Here is a 26872-nt window from a genome sequence, read left to right as displayed (position 1 = left end):
AGTTAGATTTCTCTGGATTTTCTTATTTTAGTCTCACTTTATGGTTAAACGAAAGAATTCTAACATTATTTATACTTTGCCTTTAAATGAAAATCTGTTAGATTCAAATCGTTTCAAAATATAGGCAAATAATATTCAAGTAATATCAAACAATTTTTTAAGAACATTGTTATCATTGTTTGAGAAAAGCCGAAAGATTAAAAATCCAAAATTAACACGTTCGTCGCCCAGAGTAATTCGGCTAAGTTTACTGCGGAGCCCAAATCCGACCACCGGTACGCGGAACGTAAATAGAGCGACAAGCAGGAATTCATCGTTTATCGCCTTCGATTCGTTGTAAAAAAAAAAGATTATTTATTTCTAAAATGGAGAAAGCGACAAGCTTTCCAACTAGAGTATTCCGAGGGATCCCATAGCAGATATCTCGGATCTTTCATTTAGTCGAGAAGCATACTTGTGAGACGAACATCAGTGATTTTTTCATCCTCAAAATGTTCGGTAAACAGCGTGAAAATATATTTGAAAGCGAGGAGAGTAGCGATGACGGAGTCTATAACTATTGTTCGAAGTGCCCAAAATCACCCCAAACGTGTTTGGAATGTTTTAACGAATACCATGCGATATAGAATAATGTAATATATTATCCAGAATATAAATTAATAAAAAGTATGGTATAATGTGTTTTTAATATTTTTATGTTGTATATCCTATATATAATATCGTATATTTAATTAACTGGAACAAGAAGAGCGTCACCATACTTTGGTGACGGGGCCCCCACGGAAGTATAGCCGTCGCAGTGATAATGTTTGACGTGGCGACGAACGTGTTAAGAAATGTAAACTTTCAGTCTCGGATGTTTTTTCCCAATAATATTCTTTTTTTTTTTTTAAGATCAGGAAATTTCTACGAATCGAAAACGTTATAAACGATAACAATTGAAGAGGTCGTTTACTTTAATACTAGCGATCCATAGAAAAAGCAATACATGCGAGTCAGAAATGGAACATTCGCAGTTAGAAGAACGTCTTGCCGGTCGAGTTTCGAGTTCGAGTTTGTGTATCTGAAAGAAACGCGCGAACTCGGCCACTCGACTAATCGAATCACGAAACTAACTCATTTGCGTTAATTGAAACGGCGCGGCGTGCCGCGACGAGGCCTCGACGGTCACGAGTTCAATCCTATGGAGACCAAGAAAAAGATGTGTTTGTTTAATTAATTGGCCCTCCTTTGAGCGAGTTCAGCCGCGAAGAACAATCCACCGACGTTACGACAATTTTGACACGTCCGAGCAATCTCGATCGATTATCAGGCGTCGTAAATTCATTAATTAAAGAAAGATGCTCTTATCTGTCGACGAAAGCCATCGATAATAGCGCAAAGATCCTAATCTGGCTCAAAATAAAAAACGAGCCTCTCTGTATATGCTTCTCTATCATATTGAGAATAGAAGAAATTTTCTTCGATCATCGTACTCTATTCTCAACGTCAGATTTACAATAATTATAATTAGAATGAATTATAATTTCTAAGATAAAAATTCTTAAATTCAAATTTTGCACATTTTAAATTGAAATGTATTAACTTTTTCATACAGTGTTTCCTTTTTATCTTCGTGTAGCGACGAAAATTTCATTCCATTAGCAGCGTCTAGTCGAAATGCAACGTGATCATCGATGAAGGTTTTCGAGAGTGCGAATATCGGACGCAATTCCACAGGATTTCTTGCCGGTTGTGGCGTCGTGCGAGAAATTAAAGCCCGTTCGCGTAATACCGTTACGTGACGCTACATCGCGTCCCGATCTCTCCAGCGTCGTTTGGTAATTTGGTTAATGCGAGAAAATTTGGATTATATCCAGACCCGTGGTTACCGAAACCGAACCAACCATTCGGCACGATTGCGTTACGTTGTTTGTTACAGTGTTAATTTCTGCACGCTAAATTCATGCAGAACTTTTATCAATTTTTTTTTCTGTTTTATACAAAATATTTTGAATTTTATTATCTGTATAATGACACAGAATCCATCGTGGTCATATTAATTTTGAAACAAATCTGACAATTTCTGTTTTATACAAAATATTTTGAATTTTATTATCTGTATAATGACACAGAATCCATCGTGGTCGCATTTATTTTGAAACGAATCTGACAATTTCTGTTTTATACAAAATATTTTGAATTTTATTATCTGTATAATGACACAGAATCCATCGTGGTCGCATTTATTTTGAAACAAATCTGAAAATGCGTGTACGGTAGTTCGCCAGAGTACACGAACGCTTATAAGAAAGCTTTTATTCATATTCTACGTTTCATGGGAGAAACTTTGAAATTTCATTAGCTCTGTAATAAAATTCGGCTATCTTGATTAGACTGTGAACGTTTCTGCAAATTTATATTTTTATCAACGCAAATAAAGAAATGAGAAATCCACGTCGAGATTTGTTTCACCTACTGAATATTACGATGTTTTATTGTATACTTCGATTATATTAACTATTTCTTCGTATTGTGCGTATTTTTCTGCGTTTAAATTTACGATAAATGCACAAAAATCCATGGTCCAATCGCGATGAAAACGAATTGGAAAATCGCTGTATTAACTAAATTATCGATCGAATTTCTTTCTGTATATAGTTTACAAGATTTATTTGTCGAGTATAAACTGTTGGAGAATCACTCGTAACGATAAATCGTATCGGTATTTTGTTCAGAATAACGTTCGATCGGTAGGTTACAGGAGAGGAAGCGTAATATCGGAGTGGAAAGAAATTATAACGACAGGGCATTCTATTTAGCGCGCGTACGATGTAAATCGTTGGCCACTAAATTCTCCGCGTATTTATTAGCTATTCGCCGGTGCGTAATGTGCCAGAACCTGGCTATTTATAAGGTGGCTATTTATCCGGCTGAGCTATTCAATTTTCGTCTTCCTCGTTCTTTTTAACATCTTGTTTTCTATACCTCTAATATCATTTCCATGTGATATTGCTATTAATTAAAATGTAATTGTCACCTTGTTGGTCACTCTTGAACTTTCTTGCTCTTACTCGAGGTACATATACTGATTTACGAAAGTATTTCTAGTACGAAAGTATAATGTCTCATCATAAAACATTTTTATGGACATATCTATATGACATTTTTAAAAATATTAGGTTGTCTTTCTTTTGCAAACGCGTTTTTCACAACAGTGCACCTTCATACAAACGTGAAAGTCTGTGAAATATCGTGGTGTTTATCTCAGCAGAACAAAATGGATCGTACGTAATTCGACAAAATAATATAAACCAAAAAACGTTGTGCGTAAAATTTAGAAGCAATTTTACCTTGAACGAACGAGTACCATGTGAATCGTTGCCTTGACACTTTGACGGTTTCTCCTGTGACGCCACGGTGGTCACTGATGACCGGAGCTTTTGAACTTCTTACAATTGTCAAAATTGAACGACAATTGACATTTAGGGCATTTTGAATATGATCGATAAATAGAAGATACTTTGAGATAAAAAGTGCCCCATTGAGCATTTAAACATTTTTATTAAAACATCAATAAAAAAAAAATGAGAGCAAATGTTGCATTTAACGGTGCACTGTGTTAAAACATCTTAAACATAAATGTGGCTCATTCATACAATCTGGACAATAGGTGGTCACCTTTCTGGTCCGATTCTTAGCAATTTTTGATCCTGACTGTTTAACATTTTTTTTATAGCACTCTCTGCGAAATTTTCGTGCCAGGTACGCTTGTCCTTCTTTCTTCTGCATTTCGTATCGCGATCTTTGTCGAATTAGTATATTTGACGGCTCTGGTGAATGGCACTGTGCAAGGTGCATTGCGAGTGCCATTCTAAAATCTGATACCTTGATTTTGGTTTTCGTTGCTTATTTATAGAGTATCGTCGCGTTTGAAATTGATGTATTTAACAATAACTCTAAAGCTAATTTGATATAGCACTTGAAGGTTCTTCCATGCGGTGTAGAATATGCTATCGTTTGATCCGATAAATCTACAGCACATTTTCCTCTGTTGTAATCTACCAGTACCATTGGCTTATCACAAACAGAATTTTTTTTGCGGACCTCTACCATTTCAACCGAATGTTTCGTCGAAATCATAACAATGTCACGCTTGTCTCTCCATCTTACTATTATATATAGAATGAGCAAATACTGTTTACTAATATCCTCTACAAGTTTCGACAATATATTCTGGACGTTTTGCCTATGACGAATAACGAATGCGAATGGTTTGTTGAAACAAACGAAACCTTGTTACAATATGTCGCTATCAACTGTTACCATGGCGCCATGGTGGTCACCCATGACCACCAATAAGAAAAACGGTCCATTGGGGAAGAATATTGTCTTACATCGTCAATGTATTATTATTTTGCCATTAAAAATACTCCCGTGGCGTCTTGAACGAAACACGTGATTTCGGCGTGGCAAGGTGTTAAGCACATAATTTGTGTTAATGATAATTCTACTAGTATTTTCAAGTTTCTTAATATAATGAATACTTGACTGCTTTATGACATCTATGAAGTACATATGTGTTGCAATCACATTTCCTAATTTGTTTCAAACGTTGTCAACGCGATCATGATAATCATAGATACTGTGTGTGTCGATATACAAAATAGATAAATACTTTCACGCATCAGATATATTAAAATAATATACTAAACTCTTTCCTTGTCATAAAAAATGGCATTAAGTCGGTCGTGACTTTCCGTATGACCAGTTTCATTGTGAAATGGAATGAATCTCACGTGAAAAAAATTCCTCTGACATCCGCAAATGAAAGACGGCAATGATTAATGACTTGGTTGGACAATCAGTGATATACGAAGTAGACTTTTAGAGAAGGAAACGAATTTCTCAAGGAGAGAAAGACAGATCGAGGCCACGAAACTATTTCGTTGGTACAATAAAAAAAAACAGTGGATGTTACGGTGCCCTTATTGTTTCGAATTGTCGAGAATCGTCAATGAAAAATCTGTATGGCCGTCGAAAACGGAGACGACACGGACGCGGCTAGTAATATTGATTTCGTATTAACGAACGCCGATATACAGACGTTTCGTGGCGTTCTCTCATTTGTAGCGCGACGACCAACCTGACTGACCCTCCACAAATATTACCTTCGCTTGCGTTTCCACTTCGAAATCAATTTACTCGTTTGCGGTATTACTTTCGTTCGTCGACGATCGGAAGAAAGAGAGACAAGCAATTTGACCGACACGCGACGACGACAGAATCCTGGATTTTTCCACCCCCTCCCGTCCTCATAGTTAGCTTCATATAGTTATTAACGATCGGTACATGTTTAAAGAATGGGCAGTAAAATGTGAACAACTTTCTGTGTCATTTTGTCGGTAATATTGATAAATTTTTCAAAGCAAAAAATTGCTAGATTTATGAGAAAAATGTATCCTGTCAATTTTTGCCGGTTTTCTGGAGCAGGAAAAAATATTGTAGTTTTGAATTGACAGATTTTATCTTTCTTTACTGGAGCATTTATTATATCATAAATTGCTGCGAGTATTATTTGTAATTATATCGCAATTAGCTCTCCATAGACAAACTGGTAATGGTCGTTGGTAAATTAAGCGAAAGTTCAAACTAGTTGCGTGTGCCCGGCATTTCTCCCGTGCTTTTGAGGGGCTGAATAATTTGAATCTTGGGCATTAAACCTTCTTTCAAGGGTTTAAACCCTCAGAAAATTACTTTTTTAAATATTCATATTTTTTTTCAAGCCCTTACTTGTTCAAATTTCACTTTAATTTACTTCCCTTCCCCCTTTTTTTTATTTTTAAGTGATACTTTTACGTTAAACTTTGAAATTATCCAGGATACACGTACACCATCGTGCGAGGAGAATTAATTCTTCACATATTCTGTCTTAAAATTATTGAAAATCACCTATCGAGCCAATATACAAAAATTTGCTCTAATTGATCCCAACAATTTTTTCTAAGCTGTTGAAGAATATTCATAATAAATTTGGTGCGGGTACGTTGCCTGCTGTAGGACTCTTTACAGGACATACAAACTTTAATTTCTATTTATATATATAATTAAGAAATTATTGTATACATAGCATCGTGGTGGAGGCATTGTTACGTAAAAAGTCATCAATTTTGACAGGAGTTATTTTTTTTTTATCAACTCTTAATCTTTACGAAAGAGTTGAAATTAGATCAAGGAATGGAATAAATTTATTTCGTCGATATTTTATGCTTTTTAAAAATTACAGTACATTTGCATTGTAATAGAATAGTAAAAAAATTTTTTAATTCATGGACTGGAAATTATATTCGTAGCATTTCATCTCGAAGCGAAATGATCGAAATATTAGTTATTAAAATATTCGTCCTTCCTTTAATTTTCCTGTTACACGTAACAGTGTGTTGCAAGTATCTCGGTATAGCCGAATTTGCCCGATATCGTTTCGATATCAGTCAAAGTTGCTCCCTCGTACGGAAACTTGGTCTGTTTGCACCAGGAACTTCTGAAACATGGGGAAATTAAATATTTACCCTCGGTTGCATATGGTGCACCGTTCACCGTGTACGTATAAATATTTATCAGGAGTAGCTGGCTGTAATCCCTCGCGAAATGGATGCTCCGTGAATATGAATGGCGATAATCGCGTGCACACTATTGTACTTTGTTCCACGTAAGCAGAACGGCTGTTTTCATTCATTGATATGGAAAATTGATTCTTGTAATATGCTCGAATTCGAAGAATAGAATTATCGCAGTGTGCAATTTTTTCGAAATTCTGAATCTTTAATTTTTTCATATTCTCTGAAAATTTACAAAAGTCTCGCGTTATCGTGCAAGCTTGTGTTAGCTCAAGGATTATAGGTGCCAAACAACATAATTTTTGGGAACTTTAATAATTAAATCCAAAAAGAACAGAAACTGAAATTTAATTCCTTATAATATCAGATTATTGTTTCTATCTTTAATTTTTTCATATTCTCTGAAAATTTACAAAAGTCTCGCGTTATCGTGCAAGCTTGTGTTAGCTCAAGGATCATAGGTGCCAAAAAACATAATTTTTGAGAAGTTTAATAATTGAATCCAAAAAGAACAGAAACTGAAATTTAATTCCTTATAATATCAGATTATTGTTTCTATCTTTAATTTTTTCATATTCTCCGAAAATTTACAAAAGTTTCGCGTTATCGTACAACTGTTAGCTCAAGGATTATAGATGCCAAAAATATATTTTTGATGCATAAAATATAATTTTTGAGAAGTTTAATAATTAAATCCAAAAAGAACAGAAACTGAAATTTAATTCCTTATAATATCAGATTATTGTTTCTATCTTTAATTTTTTCATATTCTCTGAAAATTTACAAAAGTTTCGCGTTATCGTACAAGCTTGTGTTAGCTCAAGGATTATAGATGCCAAAAAAACATAATTTTTGGGAACTTTAATAATTAAATCCAAAAAGAACAGAAACTGAAATTTAATTCCTTATAATATCAGATTATTGTTTCTATCTAATAAAAGTGGAATATATTTTCGATATGACTGAAATTGAACTCTGATTTCACGTCATATTGCTTACAGTATTTCGTGGTTTTCAAATTGCATGTATTTTATTAAATGCCACCACCATTTACACTTATAGTTGCGTCTGAATTCCATCGATTCATTATAAATAAAATACAAAAATGTTGAGGGCTTTCGATGAACATATCGATGGCTATTAGAGAATGTCATATGTTAAAACTACGAGAACTGTCTCGTATCGAACCGAGAATAAAAAATGACCAAACGAAAGATAAAGGGCGAAATGGTGGCGCGTAATGAACGAGTAGAAAACTCTTCGGTTAACATGCAAATGTGACGGAGATTTCCTAATGGCCGAGTGTTTGCATTCTAATTGGTCGAGGCGGTGATATAGGAACTGCGGAGAATCGTTCGACAGCGAAATATTAATGGCACCTCGTATTTCTCTGTTTCAGATGTGATGGAGCCTCGTGGAGCCAGCTTTTACTATGAGTTGAGGCCCCGTAATTAATTGTGAGTATTTCAACATTTTAACGCGCTTTTCCTTACCTTCCATAATCGATTGTCGCTCCATATTTGTTCACAGCGTGATTTCACTTTAATACACAGGAAATTAAATTTTATTTTCTATTCTGACCATTGACAATGATCTATATAGTAGTAACATAAATAATGTAAGCAAAGTTGGAAATTGAAAATTCTTTTTCTTCTGTTTAAATCGTTAAGAACAGTCGAAGAAATTAATTACGAACGAATAATCTTTGTAGTCAATGCTGAAACATAAATTAAGAAAAAGAACAAATTAAATAAACCGCGGATTTCTGTCCCATTTTATCAATTACCAACGATGGAAACACATTTCTTCTTATGTTTCTGTAAAGAAAAAATTACAACCGGTTTTGCCAACAACACATACGTTTAATTAATTAATTAATAACCTGTTAAAAGACTATATCGCGTATATATCTAATCACAACCAAAGCAATAAAACCTAAATAGACCAAAGCAATAAACCTAAATAGTTTCATGTGTTTAGGTAGATATTTTACATATTATTCTATACATTTTTGCATCCTTAAATATCCATAAATAATCGTAGTTTATTAATTATTCAGCGTCAAGATTAAAATCGACCATGATTCAAGCATGTCTAGTAACCTGCAACGTTTGAAATCTCGTTTAAAATGTCACGCGTCTGTATTTCCAACAAATCTCCATGTTCCGTAACTGTTCGTCTCGACTTCTGCTCGCATTATACTCGTTCGTCGAAGGAAATGTAATTTACGCAGAGATCGAAGCGTTTCACGCTAGTTTCATTATGGAAGGTTTAGCGAGTCGGCAGAGTCAAGGTCCATGATCTTGCGAATCCAAGTTCACGGGGATCGTGAACGTCCAACTAAGCAACCTTTCTCTTCGCCCTTGAATTATGCGCATAGCATTGAACCACGCGGTGTAATTATTATCGGTTCAAGAACGCGGTATTGTTCATGACAACGACGACCTGTCTCCGGTTAACTCCATTTGCTAAGAAATGTCTTCTTTGTCCTCTTTCTCTATCGTTTCATTATACCAACCCTTTAATGATTTATTTATGATCAATTTAACGTACAAGTTAGTAACAAAGAATAGCTACCAAAAGAATATTTCTACAAAAGTTGTTCGATGGGGGAAACTAAATCGTGGAAATTGTTTTCTGCAGATCGAGTGGTGGCGGGAAAATTTCAAAGTGAAATTAACTTTTTAAGCGAAAGCGTATATTCTATTTTAATAGCACGATGGAACTTGTTAAGACGATTTTAATAAATGAGCTACCGTGTGCGGACATTTATCGTTGAAAATTCGTAAAGACAAACTATATTCACGTTCATAATGTTTAAAGCATTTGATCGTGCTGCATTGGTAGTTAAGGGTGAAATTTACAAAAACAGTTCTTTGAAACGGTTGTTTAAAGACATAACGAAGGAAAGAAGAGAAATCCAATTATTTCGCTGGTATCCTCCGCTCTGGTTCATCGAAACACCCAAACCACCTCTTTGCAAGCCAAATCGGAGCCGCGTAGCTCGGGCGCGCGTTCCGAGCTCCGGCCGGTCCACTGGCGCACGCACGATCGCTCATAATCGCAGGTAACCCGAGCAACACACAGAGAGGAGAGAGAGTGGATGCGCACACAGAGAGCCGTGTGGCAGCTAACAGAAGCAGCAGCGGCAGACGCGGTCGCTCTCGACGGAACCGGATCGCGCGGGTGTGTACAACGCGAGAGATACACAGAGAAGAGAGAGAAGAGACCGGGCCAACACAGCCGAGTGGAAGCGTACGAAAGTCCCTGTTAGCGACGCTCTATGCCCTATAGCATCCATATAACCGTCGTATTCGTGGCTGTTAGGGGTAGAGAGAGCGAGAGAAACGGAGATAGAGGGATGGTGGAGGTTAAAGAAGAAAGATAGCGAGACCGCGATAGGAACCGGGCGCAAGAGAGAGGCAGATAGAAGTCGAGGGATGGTTTTGCTCTGGTGGCTCTGTATTGATTGCTACTCCTCCTCCACTTCCACCGCCTCCTGCGACCACATCTCTCGTTCTCTCTTTTTCTCTGCCTGAATTCTCTCTCCGGTCGCCGTGCTCTCCGAGCGTTGCCTGTATATTTCTCCTTCTACGCGTACCTGTCTCTTTTTTCCTCCCTTTTTCTGCACCCCCTTCCTCCTCCCGTTGGCACGTTCGCCAGCGTTCACCGCCACCCTTCGTTCCATCTCCGTCACCCTCCGCCTCTCTACCGCGCCGCCTCGTTCATCCGTCCCTGTCCCTCTGGCCGTTCTTGCTGGCCCGGTCTCTCCTCTCTCCGCAGCCGCACACCAACGCATCTCGTAACCGTTGCCTCTGCTACGCGCAACCATCAAGATCCGAGGTCCTCGTTGCCACGTATATCCGAGCGAACCGCTCCTCTTTCCTCTTCCAACTACCCTCCTTCCTCTATTTGCTTCTTTATCTCCCTCTCTCTCTCTCTTTCTTTCTCTCTATTCCTCTCGTTTGTACGTTGTTCGTCTCTGTTAGTCGCTCTCACTGTTCTCTTCTCTTCCTTCTCTGCGGAGAACCGACCAAGTTCGTCTGTAATTGACGCAGATGCGGCAAAGAGGGAGAGGGAGGATAGCAGAGACCGGTGACAGCGGCTTCGACGGCGGAAGCGCAATTCTTTGCGCTCCGCGTGGAAATTGATCGAACCAGAGCCGATGCCTCTGTAGAGGGGCAGGCTGTCTGGCATCGATACGAGACATGACTCGTTACCTACGGATAACGAGAAGTCTTCTTCTTGCGTTTAAACACGGTTTTCTTCGCGGGTTAGATTCCGTTTAGTTTTGATAAATTCAGCATGCAGGGGATTTAAATGTTGCAAGCTGTGTTGCAGAGTTTCGAGTGCTAGATCTCGAGCAATTGTTCTTTTGTCCTCGGCAAGATGTTGGTCGGTAGAGAAACATTTTATTCGTACTTGTTATGTCATGGTTGGAATGTTGATCGAGATCAGAGAATCGTCGTAGATTTTATTCCATGTGGTAATATTCAAGGATTAAACAAAGTCAGTGTAACGAAAATGAAAATAAAATCAATCTGGATTTCGCCCTATAAATGCCATAAATGCTCGCTCAACCGTCGATCAAAAGTTTAGAATCGTCATGTTTTCGTAATGGTCGTGACAGAGTGTTCTGTGCTGTACCAAGGTCGATAATTCGATATATATATGTACATTACACCTTGTTAGAATTTAATCTTGAAGTTAAGATTAATAATCTTTGGAAGACACAATGTTTGTGTTGAAATAATATTCAGCGATGTTTATTAAACAGAACTACAGAACCTGATGTATATAAGCGAGTGATATAATTAACAACGTATACAAGAATTGTTGATTGTTGGCCAGTTACTCTCAGACTAGACTTAGGTAGTGACCCATGATCCCTTAAATATTTTGAGCCCCACTCTCTATACAGTAATGAGTATGACCTGTGTAAGTGCCCTGTTCAAATGCCTGTGTGATGTTTATTAAACAGAACTACAGAATCTGATGTATATAAGCGAGTGATGTAATTAACAACGTATGGAAGAATTGTTGATTGCTGGCCAGTTACTCTCAGACTAGACTTAGGTAGTGACCCATGATCCCTTAAATATTTTGAGCCCCACTCTCTATACAGTAATGAGTATGACCTGTGTAAATGTCCTGTTCAAATGCCTGTGTGATGTTTATTAAACAGAACTACAGAATCTGATGTATATAAGCGAGTGATGTAATTAACAACGTATGGAAGAATTGTTGATTGTTGGCCAGTTACTCTCAGACTAGACTTAGGTAGTGACCCATGATCCCTTAAATATTTTGAGCCCCACTCTCTATACAGTAATGAGTATGACCTGTGTAAGTGTCCTGTTCAAATGCCTGTGTGGGTGTCTGTGTAAGAGTGTTTATGCCTATGCGTGTAATATCGTTGTATTCCAACAAATATATTTCTCTGTTTTATTCCATCTGATGATTTTTATGAAATGAACAAATTCTTCTATATATATAGATGATTATAGATAAATAATAGATAAATAGATAAACAACTTTTTTTATTTATTTATTTATATATATAAATAACCCGCGATAGTTTATTATATATTAACATAGATCTACTACAATGTACCTACGATTTTTATTCGACGCTTACATTAATACATAATCTACATAAGTATGTTCGTATTTTCTTGTAAAAGTGATTATCTTAAACGTTATCTAAATTGTTAAAAATTCTTGTCAGCTATATATATGTATATCAGCACGAAATGCTATTGCAAATTAGATATTACTCCTTACACTATCCTACTAAAGATAATCTTTATTTACACATTTACACACTTTTATCTAAATAATACTATATAAAGCCATATTAAAACTTGTATAGACCTATGGGATCCAACTAGACTTTGGTAGTGACCCATGATCCCTTAAATACTTTGAACCCCACTCTCTATACAGTAATGAGTATGACCTGTGTAAGTGTCCTGTTCAAATGCCTGTGTGGGTGTCTGTGTAAGGGTACTTAAGCCTATGCGTGAAATATTGTTGTATCCCAACACATCTTTAAAGTCTTTAATATCCTTGATTTCGTACAGGTCAATCCATCCTGTAGTTTTTAGACAAATAAACATCTTACTTGCTAGCCAAAGGACTAAGTTAAACAAAGATTCTCATTTTCCTACATGACCTATGATCCATCGAAAAATGATATCGTGTCAACAGACGCGACATGTTTCCCGTGGTCTGTTTCTCTACCATGTTTTGTATCCATTAAAGAGAATACTTCAAACAAGTGGGAACAGCATTTAAACTGGTGGCAAGATTCGCGTTGGGAAAACGGTCATAATTTAACGTCGATGACAGAAGGTAACGTTCCTTGACAGCAGTCACCTCGAAATTGACACCTGTCACCGTCACCTGCTGTCAGACGAGTATCCGACTAGCATGTGCATCGATAGCGTCGCAAAACAATATCGTTCTCCGTTATTGATTGATCGGTCGGCCTGCGGATTTTTCCAGCAATTATTAGAAACATTTTTTCGCAGTGGCAGGCTTTTTCCAATGGAACACGGTTCCGTTGTTTGAAATATAAAACGAGAAAAAAAAAAAAACTATCCACGCTTCCTGGAGGCGTTTTTCGGATGGAGATCGACTTTTATGGAGAACTCGCGTTACCAAAATTGTTGTTCGTCGTTGATTGTAGTTTGATCTGCGTGTCAGTTACAAGGTACATGGCTTCTTCGTTTTCGTTTTCGAAATAGGAAAATACAGGTAGGTGGTTTTTGTATCGCGTCGATGAATCGTGCAAGTCGAAACGATGGAAACGCGCGCAAACAACAGAGAGGAAAGATCCATGATAATTTTAATGAAAAATATTTAGAAATTTATGGACACCGGTGGAAATGGAGTGTGTATGGGTTGATAAAGAACACAGGATCGGTAAATACGCGCGGTCTTGATTAAACGATCAAAGTTAACAAATAAAATATAAATCATTATGCAAATAACCGACGATGGGGTTTATCATATGCGTCGATCGGTAAATAAATCATTTCTCTCTTTGTCGAATGAACATTGTACCCACGCATAACAAACGTGTAAAATTTCAGCGAAGATATAAAATCATCCGCTCTCTCGTGCCTCTGGATACCAGGACTTCGTTATTCACGCCTGTGTAATTTATCTTCTGGCAATTTTGCGGCGTATCAAAATTAAAAGTTGCCATCTTCTTTTTTAGATTTTCCGAAACAACGAATATTACCATTTTCCCATATTAGATTGATGTGTGTTATTTTATATTTAATTTGATGAACCTATCCAATTTTATTTTATCGTTAAAAAATACCAATCTCGTTTATTCGCTTTCACGAATGACGAGAATTTTCCTCTGTTTCTCTTACATGAGTTTAAATTTCGAAAAGCGATGTGAAAGCGCAGATACAAATTTATAATTCGGAGAAGGTTCAGGACATTTTCTAGACAGTTTCCTAACGCATGAATCATTCTACAAACAATTGTAACTCTATTCTACAAATTTTTCAATCCTAAAACTCCTAATTCCTATGAATTATCGACTGTTATAAATAAAACTATCTACTTGGTCGTCAGGAACGTGTCTTGAATCACGTAGAAATTGTTGACAATTGTGGATCCTAATCGCCGAAATAAATGTATAGCAGATTTATTTAATATGTGATTTACAAGATCGTCGATATACATTTGCACTCTCTTTATCTCACCATCTTCTACGCCACACTACCAACGGAACAATCGACGAGACGCTGTGCACGCACATATTAGGTCGTCCGAAAAGTTTCTTTCGTTTTATAAGGAAATACTAAATGCTCGACATTTTTCCGTTGTATATTATTTTATCGAACTACGTATGATCCATTTTGTTTTATCAACATAAAGATCACAACGTTCGACAGATTTGGTTCCGCGTTTGTATAAAGATGCGTCGTTGTAAAAGACGTGTCCGTAAAAGAAAGACACTTCCCGGACAACCTAATGCTTCCTCGATTTTGTAGAATCCGTTTTCGTCAACGAGTTGTGTCTTTCGTCGAAATAAGGGTGAGAGAAATCGTAGAAAGAATTGCGAATGAAAAATGGCGAAGATCGCTGAATTGTGAGAATTAAAGCATAGAGGAATATCGTGGACATGAGCAATCTATGTGATCCGGTATGCTGTGCGGTTTTCTCTTTTGTGTTTGGTCGATGCAGAATTTGTACATAATTCGATATACATACATATCTGAAAGAATCGTGTTGGACGTTCGCTTCGTTTCAAATTTGATAGCGCAGTTGTTCTTTCAGAGGTTTCATATATGGTATTCATATATGTGTGTCACTATTACACGGCTAATCTAGCGCAGCACACAAATTACACATATCTCAATAGAAATTAATTTGTTTAAATAATAAATTGAAATGTCTTTTCGAAAACATTTCAAGTATATAATTTCTAACTTTTATATGCATTTTCCGATCGGTTTCCAACTTTATACATAGTCACAATGTAATCGTAATAACCGCATTTCATTCAACGCTAAGAAAATTTCCAAACGTTTCGTGTAGCACGTGTAATACAATATACAAATTGGTAAAAAGTTTCGATAAGTGAGAAAATACTTTCTTGAATTACTGTAAATCACTCAGCACGTGGCACACGGTCAATCACGAAAGGAGTTTTTTTCCATATGCGCAGGGTTGGAGGAAGTTTCATCGTCGTGTCTGGGTCACTATGCTTGGCAATAACCGATAAACTTTTCGCGCGATGGCGCAAGCAGAGAAGAAAAAGGGCCTTTCCCTCTGTGTAGCCGTGTGTTCAGCAAGATATATGAGACACCACGTCCCCTGTATCTATTTCCATGTTATTGTTACACCATGGCCCAGTCGCGCTCGCAGCGGCCTCCATTTTTCTTTCTACCCTCCGTCGCGTTCTTCAAGGGGTTGGTCGATGCGTTCGAATAAAAATATTAGCTTGAAGTTTATTCTTTCTGGTATAAAGGTTAAGAAAATATTTTAATTCTACTGGGATGCAAAATTTCATTTGTTAATCACCTTTCACGGATTGTTAATTAATTAAATGTCAAGTATATTTGTTTCCCATAAAACTGGTTTTGAAGTTTAATGCGTCATGGCTTCTGTATAAAACATCAGAAGATGCGTGCTGTTTCTATCGTAAACGCCAGATAAAATTTTCAAAAATTTCCTGAAAATTCAATTCTAAAAGAATTAAGCCTGCTATTTTATATTTTTCGTATGAAAAGCAGCTTTGTTATATTTTTTTTTTAAATATTCGCATTTACATTATGTGCGAAGTATTATAACAATTGTGAAGTAGAAGTGATACAGAAATTGTGCTGTAGTACTCAAATCAGTAGATCCATTCTTATTGTTAGATTTACACGAATCCATCCTTCCCTTTTTCCATGAAATTTTGCAAACTCGTGATATTGATATGTATGCGTGGTTTCAAGGAACGGAATCTAGGTTAACGCTTTCCGTGATTTATGCTTTGTCCGTTGTGCCATCGGTCAGTGTTGAGATTCCGCAAGGCCATTTTATGGATTCGTAGCTGACTGTGTTGATTGACATTTCCAAAAATCGTACTCACAATTTGTTTTCTTCCGATGACATACAGAAAAATGACAATTATATTCTAACGTGTAATTTACCTACTTTTGCCTACTTCTCTTTGACTATTTCTATGAATATCACGTTTACATTAAATATTTTTAAAGCTACCACGTATTTCGTAATTCATCGTTCCAGAGGATAAAAATCCTTTTGTTTCGGTGAGTATTTATTTCTGCATTAACGCATCCAGTGTATATCTTAAAATAACTCCTTCGACACTGAATATTTTTGGTAATTAAAGCCATTGTTTGTTCGAACCCAGAAACCTGCCAAGCTACAGTCGTCGTCTCAATCCAAATAATTGGAACGTTTTTTTACGTTTGACGATTTTCTACCTTCGCAACTCTGCTTCGGTTTTTCCAATACACCCAGTGTATATCTTAATAACAAATTCCCCAAGGAGCATTTTTCTCGTCACCGCGTACAGCCATAGCGGATCGTCGAGCGGCAAGTTTTTCCCAGTCGAAGGAGCGTAACACCGGTCGAGAAATCGATGGTCGCAGCCGCCTCTGGCTCTTCAGCTTCCCTTCGTTGCCTCTTTCTCTCCTCTCGACCATCCTTCGATTCTCTCTCGTTGACCGACGGCTTCCCTCTTCTTATTCGTCTTCTTCTCTTCGTCTCACTTTATTTCTCCCTTTCGTCAATTTACGAGCGTCTGGAAGTGCTCGCGCGGCTGAAAACCGGGCAGTCAGGAGGAGAGCAGCCAGCATTGCGTCGAACAGAGGCTCGTTTCTCGATATTCGTTGACTACCGGGAATTCGAGGCTCATGCACGGTCACTTCGGTATTCGCCGTATGAAACAAGTATCCGGGGAATATTGTGCTGCTTGTAAGCGGCGAATTTTTAGCAACTCCGTCGAGGGGTCGAGGGCTCGTCACGTCGCGGTTCACTGGTATTCCGAAAGTATCATGCCCGGTTGGACACGTACAATCGAGTATAGAAGTTTCGTCGCAACCATCTTCAGTCTACGAGGCTTTCCATTCAGTTCTAATGGTATTTTCGGAGCGTATGATAGATTGTTTCTATTATTAGGTTATTTTGTAAGAGTAGGTTTTCTTAGAGCCGAGCTTAGCAACGAGTTATCCAAATATATCATACATTTTAACACATTGTGGACCGGAAATTTTACTGACAATTTATCTCACGTCACCGGCTATTATTTCGTAATTACATGTGCAAGTAAAACGATATAAATAAAGTTTAATAAATTTCATTTATTATTCAACTTTTAATATTTCTTTTTCCTATGATAAACAGTGTAGCAATCGCCTACGTGTAATGGTACGCAACAGCTTTTGCAAATATATCTACTTTCGCTGTGTTTTCCTTTTCAAGGGCATACTCTACACGCTCTAGTCGGATTTGTTTTTCTGCCAGTGACTATTTTTTCTAAGACGTGGTTTCTCAGTTGTCCGGAAAGCCCAGAGGGTGTATCGTTATAAGGAGCTGTTTTAGAAATTCGAGAAGCGTGAGGTGCAACGCTGCATTCTTTGGAATCCATAGTTATCCATTCTCTGGCTACTTCCAATAGAAACTTTTTGTATCTTGTTTTATTTTTTGGCAGATAGGTACGGTACGTTTTATATGCATCGAACAAGGTGCAGATTATCAGAAAAAATGCTAATTTTTTCGACCACTTTGAAGCTTTTCGTAAAATACTGCTGTTCGCCAAAAACTGATCCGCACGATCTACCTCTTTCACGTGCTTATTGCATTGTAATATCCACGTAGGTTTAATGATATTTCGCTGGCCTAATATCAGACTCGCTATCTTCTGATACAGTATCATTTTCCAAGTCGCCACAATTTGATTCACAGTCACTCGGACAATCAGATAAAACACCCGCGTGTAATTCATTGAAAGATTCTTCGTTGCTACGTTCCGTCATCGTTGACATTTTGTTACAACAAAGGACGCAACTTGACGGGTCTTATAAGCGAGAGACACAGCTTGAGGTATGCTGACCAACAATTCCACTGTATCATCTCCAACAGCGCACTGAGAAAACGACGCTGATGCGAAAAAAACGCGTCGCGAGTTTACTCGTAGTCGGTTGGCAACGTTTGGCCATGAAAACACGAGTTACCTCGTGGCCAGTCAACAATGCGTTAAGATAGAGTGGAAATAAATAGATTAGGTTTAGGTTACTTTATTTAGAAATGTATATAACACCAGACTCGATTATAGATGATTTTAATTAAAATGATACATTATAAATAAAATAGTATACAGAGCCATATCTCCATTTCAATAAAAGTTAGCATTCGTTTTGTCAAAAACACTTGAGTACCTGTGGTAGTTAAAAATAAAAGTAAAAAATCTAAGGTTCGTCATTTTTGCCGATGAAAATCGCCACAATACAAGCTTTACAAAAGAAGAATAGAAAATTTGATAGAATAATAATTCTAATAGTAAAATTTGTTAATTACTAACGTGTGAATTCGTGTTTCTTCTCTTTGTCTTCATTACAACTCTTGTCGTTCTCATATACTATTAGGTCGCCCGAAAAGTTTCTTTCGTTTTATAAGGAAATAATGGAAGCACAATATCTTCCGTTTTATCCATTTTGTTCTATCGAAATAAACATCACGACGTTCGACAGATTAGGTTTCATGTTTGTATAAAGATGTATCGTTATAAAAGAAAGACACTTTTCGGACAACCTGATACATTTGTAAAATATAATGTTTTATGAAAATCTACTTTTTCATGTTCTAATAATAAACGTAGAATACTTATGATACAAGTTGTGTCGAAATATAATCATGCAGAATGACTGGATATTGTTTTGTATAACATTGGGAATTGGGTTAATCAATCGACCGAATGTTCCATAACCGAAACAATTCAAGTACTGCGTCTTACTTTGTCGAATGTCGGGGGTTCATCGATCGTCGATGACACGGTTGCAAGTCGATTTTGGACACGTCAGAGGGTAGATAGCGCTCCATCGATCCCCGGAACGCAGAAAGCGCGCTGGTCCAAGACAATTTCCGGCGATCGACGGCTTCCACACGGCTTCGTCCTTCGATTAGGAATAAAAGGCTTCCCGATACTGTAGACTTTCTTCACGGTGTCTCGAATCAGTGCAAGAATTTTCTTCTTTCCGACTAAAGATATTTATTCCTCGATATGCTTACATCTCTTTAATTTTCAAACTACTGCATCTTTTTTTCTTTTTAAATTATCTATATTCACGGTTGTTACGGAAAATAAATAAACTTTCCTTATTGTATATATATGTAGTTATTTCTCGTATAACTAGAAAAATAAATCTCAAACCACGTTTTTGCGTATTAATCGTCGTGTTTGTTTCCAGAATCGTTTCTCAAAAAGTATTTATCAACACCATGTACACACAAATACCGTTGTTTAGCCACAAATATATTTGTGTTCGCATAACAGAGTATAGAGGAAAAATTTGGAATCGACATTCAGGAAACATAACGTAGAAGAAACTGTAAAATTTTAACCGATAGTATTCATCAACCGGTATAATTATTGAATATATTTGTATATTTACATAAATGAATATATTCTTTCGTAATTGCATAAAATTACATAAATCGCGATAATAGGTTTGCGCGTTGTATCTGATAGAATTCCCTAAAAATAATTTCAAAAATTTATTCACCTCGTTCTTTGTTCAATTACGAAAATGCACGTTTGCACGAGTTAATTTTTTCACGCGCTAGTAGGTCAACAATATGTTAAGTAGCGAGAGAAGTACGCGATGTATGTAAGTAAATATGTTTGCTCGCGGTGTCGAGCTCGATACGCGTTAACTATACTACTATACGTAAGGCAACAGTGTATGATAATAACGGTGCCAGTGGCTGGTGCGGTGTCTAGCCTAGCACCAGCCTAACCTGACTCAACGTTGTAACGATGTATATTTATACAACAGCTGGGCGGCGAGGGAGGGGAGTGTGCCAGTCAGCTGATTGAAGCGCTGGAGGGGAAATAGTGGAGGGGAGAACGACCTTTATTTAAAGCGCTCGAGGAAGCCTTTCTTCGACTGGTAAACAGTCATCGAATGAACATGCGAGACACACATACGTGTTTACGTATGCTCGTGACTGAAATAATAACGTTGAATTTTTACGTTCCCCCACCTTCACCTTCTTTCTTCATCATAAGGTAGAAAAGAGGGGGAAGGAGAGAAGGAGAGAGAAGAATGTTTCGCGAGTTTCGAGACGCCGCGCCGCGTCGGCGTATTAACATAATTAACTGGAATCCAGACGTTCCGCAGACACGATGCTTTTCTTTTTCCATCTATATACACTGTGTGCCATAATTACTCGAAAACTTTCAATTTTTATGTATTGTGTTATGAATTACGTTAATGCGATGGGGAACGAAGTCGTCTTGAAACGATTTATTTTACTTTACTCGAAAACTTTCAATTTTTATGTATTGTGTTATGAATTACGTTAATGCGATGGGGAACGAAGTCGTCTTGAAACGATTTATTCTTTGCTTTTTCTTTAAACAAGCTGGGTTTATTCACCGGAAAAAAGGTAAACGGTAGAAAACCAGTTTATTCTTCTTTCAACTAGATCCAATCAACGTGATAATAATTTCATTAAATAAAAGTTGAACTATGGGAATACAATAACTTTTATAAGTTTAACTGTTCGATTTTACATACTTCTGGTTACATTTTGTCCGATTACATCTTCCATCTGTGACTTCTACAAAAATGGAAAGTTTTTGGATAATTTTAAAGCTATGAGTCATTGTCAAAAATATAGTTGTTTATCGATAACAAAATACAAGTTATTCGTTAAAGTCTTAGTATATTTCTGAGTATATCGCCTATGTAATAAGTTTAATTTTTAATCGAGATGTAATTGCCATAGTTTTATAATTCTTCACAACCTCGACGTCTGAAAGGTCAAGGCCTGCGAAGACCTTCACCGATGATTGTACGGTGGTTTGGAAAGAATGAAAGGAAAACAAATAGTACTATTGTTCCGTTACTACGAGCCTTACTATTATTGACTTTTCATTCATCGATCACTCCGTGTATATACGTATGTAACCTAAATATTCCATTGAAAATTCTCTTCTTTCTATCCTAAATAAAGAACCTCGAAACAAAATCAACTATCCAGATTGCTACGCATTTACGTGAAATTTAAAATTGCACAAATGCACAGAGTACATATACGTGATATATAAAAATGTATAAAATATTCAAATCAGACATTCTACTTAATTTGCTATAATTTTCGATAAGTAAAACGAATCTCAATTAAATATATCCATGGACGTATATCCATAGAAGACACAGATTTGCATAAAAATCCTAATCGTAATCTCTTTGACAGAAAATTCAAGCTAAGAAGCAGAAATCTGTCGTTCGTTTCTCGTCGAAACTTCCTGTCCATTGTTACGAGCTGCCATCAGTTTCCACGGCAAAAATGTTCACCTTCTTTCGCCCTGTTCCCTATCCTTGTTATTCTTCTATCGCGAGCGTCTACCCGGCGAGGAAACGATCCATACGGCGGTGGCACGAAGTTAACGGTTCTAACGAAACGCTGATGCTCGTTTTCAGGGGACTGGCATGGAGAAGGAGAACTCCGCATCGGGCGGAGGTGGCGGGGGCGGTGGAGGTGGCGGAGGTGAAGCGGCGGCCACGGCGACTCCAGGCGCCACCTCCGCCTCCGAGAAACTGCAGGCGGACCAGGCCAATCCGTTGCTCGATCCGACTGCGCTCTTCGGTGGTAAGCCAATTTTTCTTCCCCCATTTTTTCCTCTTCCCTATTTCTAGCTTCTCCTTCTGCTTCTTTTTTTCTTCCACGATATATATTTTTCTATATTTCTGTATCTCGTGCGCACGTTCTTCTTACTGAGATCTAGTTGTTACATATATAGATATATGTACATTTCGTTGATGAGTCACCGAACATTTACCTACTTGGGCGAAGTGATTAATTCGGGCGTATCTCTGACCGAAAACCAGACAAAGTTGATGAAATTTTGTACTAAAATTTTTGAAATTTCCAAAAGTCCAAAAAGTTGTACCTATTTATGTTTTCACAGTCGTTTTGCGCAAAATAAGGATATTTCTAATGATATGGATTATACGTAGATAGTAACACGTTACTAGGCTTCCAATGCGAATCCTCTTGAACCGAGTGGCTTAATTGACACGCGCGTCTTGGCAGATCGATAGGCCAGCAATAGACGAGCTAATTACACTAAAGTGGAATTCCTCGACGCGTCGAAATTTCAACGATTTATATGTTAGACCGTGATCGATGGGTTTTCCTTTACAGTATTTTTGGTGGATTGCGAGAACTGGAGTATCGAGGGTGTATAAATCTCTGGAAATAATAGCGAATTTTGTGTTTTGGTAAATAATCATGGGAGAGGGTTGTTTCTTTTTTTTAAATATGATAATTTTTCTTGTCAAAATTTTTGGGAAGTTGTAGAATTCTGGATGTCTAATGGGAAGTTAATAAGATGCTACTGTTTGATTTTATATAATTCAATGCACAAAGAGATAAACAAATTATCTGATAAATTCCTTAAGTTGACATTTTCTTCATTGAAACTTTCTTCAGTCACGTACCAAAGGATTTCAGTGTTTTTTTAGTTTTTACAAATCTAATAGAAATTTGTTCGATCTCTACATAAATTATCATATCCAAGTGTCTAATTAACTCGTTTCAGATTCGTAACCCGTTAAATGGGAAAACGAGTCGTTATTATTCATTATCGGGATTATCAATGTATTTTCGTCGGATAGAACGTAGGGAAAGTCGAAGCATCTTTAAAGTTCTGTACAACTCTGTAAGATTAGACTGTAAACACAAGCTATAACACGAACGAGTAAGACGAAGTGAAATAATAAAATCACAGCGATTAATAACAACATGATCTATGCTGAAAAGCGTTGGATATGCAATGAGATTATCGACGTAATCCCTTTTGCTTGCTGCCGTACCATTCAGCTTCATTAATCAAGCTGTTTGCACTAATGCGAAATAGCGTGGAGACGCTATATAAATTCTCTTTTGGGTACCGATCCTCGTTTATCTATAAACGAATAAATATTACTATAGTTGGTATACACTTGGTGTTTACAACAATCCGTATTTACGATGTTGAAGTATCAACAGGTTATCGAAATATCAACGTACTGTTCCAAAATCAATTCGATTAATCCTCAAATTTTATAATTTACGAATTTGTATTAATATTGTTATACATCATATGTATATATGTAAACTCTGTAGAGTTCACGTGTGATAGGGGCTCTCTCTCTCTGTTTACGTATAGCACGACTTTCGTTGTTTCACGGACAGAGCGACCTTCTTTTGTTTTACGGACAACCATTTTGCGAGACACTCGTTTCTCAAACGGACGGACAGAGAGAAACATCAGAGATAGACAAGATCACAGAATAATTATTTAAAATATTGAAGATTGACGGAGAAAGATCGGTAGCTCAGCACGTTGAAAATCGATTCTCGATTTTCAGGTAGACATTGCACGGAACTTGTTATTTATTGTTTACTGTTATACATTGATATTAATTGTTGTTTACTCCTGTATTTTATTTAAGTACTTCCACAATAAACTCGATTTTCAGACTTCAGGATCGATCACCTGAATTATCCCGAGATTTACGATATTACATATATATATATATATATTGCTAAACATGGGAAATCTTCTAAAACTTTCGAGTATTTTTATATATGTATATATAAATCAATTCGATAAATCCTCAAATTTTTGCAATTTACGAATTTGTATTAATATTATTATACGTCATATGTATATACATGTATATATTTTGCTAAACGTGGGAAATCTTCTAAAACTTTCGAGTATTTTCATATATGTATATATAAGTCAATTCGACAAATCCTCAAATGTTTACAATTTACGAATTTGTATTAATATTATTATATATCATATGTATACATATATATATTTTGCTAAACGTGGGAAATCTTCTAAAACTTTCAAGTATTTTCATATATGTATATATAAGTCAATTCGACAAATCCTCAAATGTTTACAATTTACGAATTTGTATTAATATTATTATACATCATATGTATATACATATATATATATATATTGCTAAACGTGGGCAATCTTCTAAAACTTTCGAGTATTTTCATATATGTATATATAAATCAATTCGATAAATCCTCAAATGTTTACAATTTACGAATTTGTATTAATATTATTATACATCATATGTATACATATATATATTTTGCTAAACGTGGGAAATCTTCTAAGACTTTCGAGTATTTTCATATATGTATATATAAATCAATTCGACAAATCCTCAAATGTTTACAATTTACGAATTTGTATTAATATTATTATACATCATATGTATATACATGTATATATTTTGCTAAACGTGGGAAATCTTCTAAAACTTTCGAGTATTTTCATATATGTATATATAAGTCAATTCGACAAATCCTCAAATGTTTACAATTTACGAATTTGTATTAATATTATTATATATCATATGTATACATATATATATTTTGCTAAACGTGGGAAATCTTCTAAAACTTTCAAGTATTTTCATATATGTATATATAAGTCAATTCGACAAATCCTCAAATGTTTACAATTTACGAATTTGTATTAATAGTATTATACATCATATGTATATACATATATATATTTTGCTAAACGTGGGCAATCTTCTAAAACTTTCGAGTATTTTCATATATGTATATATAAATCAATTCGACAAATCCTCAAATGTTTGCAATTTACGAATTTGTATTAATATTATTATACATCATATGTATATACATGTAAATATTTTGCTAAACGTGGGAAATCTTCTAAGACTTTCGAGTATTTTCATATAAGTATATATAAACCAATTCGACAAATCCTCAAATGTTTACAATTTACGAATTTGTATTAATATTATTATACATCATATGTATATACATATATATATATATTGCTAAACGTGGGAAATCTTCTAAGACTTTGGAGTATTTTCATATATATATATATAAATCACTTCGATAAATCCTCAAATTTTTGCAATTTACGAATTTGTATTAATATTACTATACATCATATGTATATACATGTATATATTTTGCTAAACGTGGGAAATCTTCTAAGACTTTCGAGTATTTTTATATATGTATATATAAATCAATTCGACAAATCCTCAAATGTTTGCAATTTACGAATTTGTATTAATATTATTATACATCATATGTATATACATGTATATATTTTGCTAAACGTGGGAAATCTTCTAAAACTTTCGAGTATTTTCATATATATGTCGGGTTATCATTTGAGTTAGGGGCGTATAATGAATCTTCACGGGAATTGGCCATTGTTGTTATATACTATTGATGATAGTTATTGATGCAAGTGTGATTATTACAGAGTTTAACAAGTAATAGCGGCGATTAGATAATCGAGGTGTTGACGACAATGGATTTAGGTTCGATAACGAATCCACGGTCAACGGGATGACGAATGCGATTTGATATAAGATTTTGGTGTCACTCAACGTACTTGTTCACTGTACAAGTCGGACTTATCGGACTGAATCTCAATCCAAGTGGAACTGCCCTTGTATACTCCTCTCCGTACCTCTCTGTACCCCTCGGGTCGGTCTTTGTTTTTAAGGAGAGCTATTTAATTACTCCATACCTCTGTTAGGTACACGTCCCTCCCGTGACCGTGACTACGTTCAGCGTCCCTTTATGTCACTTCGAGCCCAAGCCCATTGTCATAAGTCTTGGGCAAACATAATTGGATTAAATCATAAACAGTTATTTCTCAGTTTTATTATTTAAGTACAGATATAATAAAAAGTCTGGACTAAAGTATCGGGGGCCTTTCCAAACATTCCAAAAGAAAGGTCCCGATGTCCTTTCATGTCCTTTAGAAGATTTCCCACGTTTAGCAAAATAAACATATGATATAGGTAATAAATAGTATTTCGTCTAGATTATGTAGATTATTTTATTGCACATATGTTTCAATAAGATAACCGTTATATTAACCCTTTGCACTCCTATGTCGAGTGTGACTCGACATTAACTTTTATCTCAGGAGTCCCTTGTCGAGTTCCAGCTTTTTTTGTAAAATGTGCGAAAAAAAGCAGGATTGCGTCCTGGAAATTGTTTCAAGATATATCATACGCTTAAACATTACAAAATACAACAATAGTGTGAATAAAACTGATATTTCAGTAAATTTCTTTCTTCCTTTATTTATTTAAATTGTCTTATTTTTTAGTTAAAGTAAATTTCAAATAAAACACTTAAAAGCGTTGGGAGCTGCTGCTAACGAAATCGAAATAAAATTCCAAGTGCAAAGGGTTAATGGCATATATATGTATTGAATTTTTTTCAATTTTTAAACTAATGGAAAAATTGTGCCAAGACTTGTACCAGGGAGCTACTTCGTTCGTGTGAAAGTATCAAATTCGTTCACAAGAAATCTGTTAGGTTTATGAATAGTCTACTTTTAAAATCAGTTCAACGAACCCTTTACTCTATCATTCATAAAATGTACAGTATTAAGAGCCTGGAAAGTACGTCTCAAGTTCAAGGTCGAAACCTGAAGTACCTACTTATTTTAAAAAGCAACTCTCACTCCGTTTCAAGGTTGT

The 26872-nt window shown here is 36.1% G+C and overlaps 1 protein-coding gene across 17 annotated transcripts in view; it reads left to right on the top strand.

Annotated features, from left to right (window-relative positions):
* The window catches only part of LOC139988330 (bromodomain adjacent to zinc finger domain protein 2B), a 218292-nt gene that overhangs the window by 135179 nt on the left and 56241 nt on the right, over positions 1-26872 (top strand). For all 17 annotated transcript variants that reach the window (XM_072005581.1, XM_072005580.1, XM_072005594.1 and 14 more), the window contains 2 exons: positions 7996-8053; positions 21788-21956. In XM_072005581.1, the coding sequence (XP_071861682.1) occupies positions 21797-21956 (160 nt within the window). In that variant the 5' untranslated portion in view covers positions 7996-8053; positions 21788-21796. The remainder of the gene's footprint in view (positions 1-7995; positions 8054-21787; positions 21957-26872) is intronic.

The sequence above is a fragment of the Bombus fervidus genome, chromosome 6 (genome assembly GCF_041682495.2).
Source record: "Bombus fervidus isolate BK054 chromosome 6, iyBomFerv1, whole genome shotgun sequence".
Lineage (NCBI taxonomy): Eukaryota > Metazoa > Arthropoda > Insecta > Hymenoptera > Apidae > Bombus > Bombus fervidus.
This window is presented reverse-complemented; position numbering and strand designations above follow the sequence as displayed.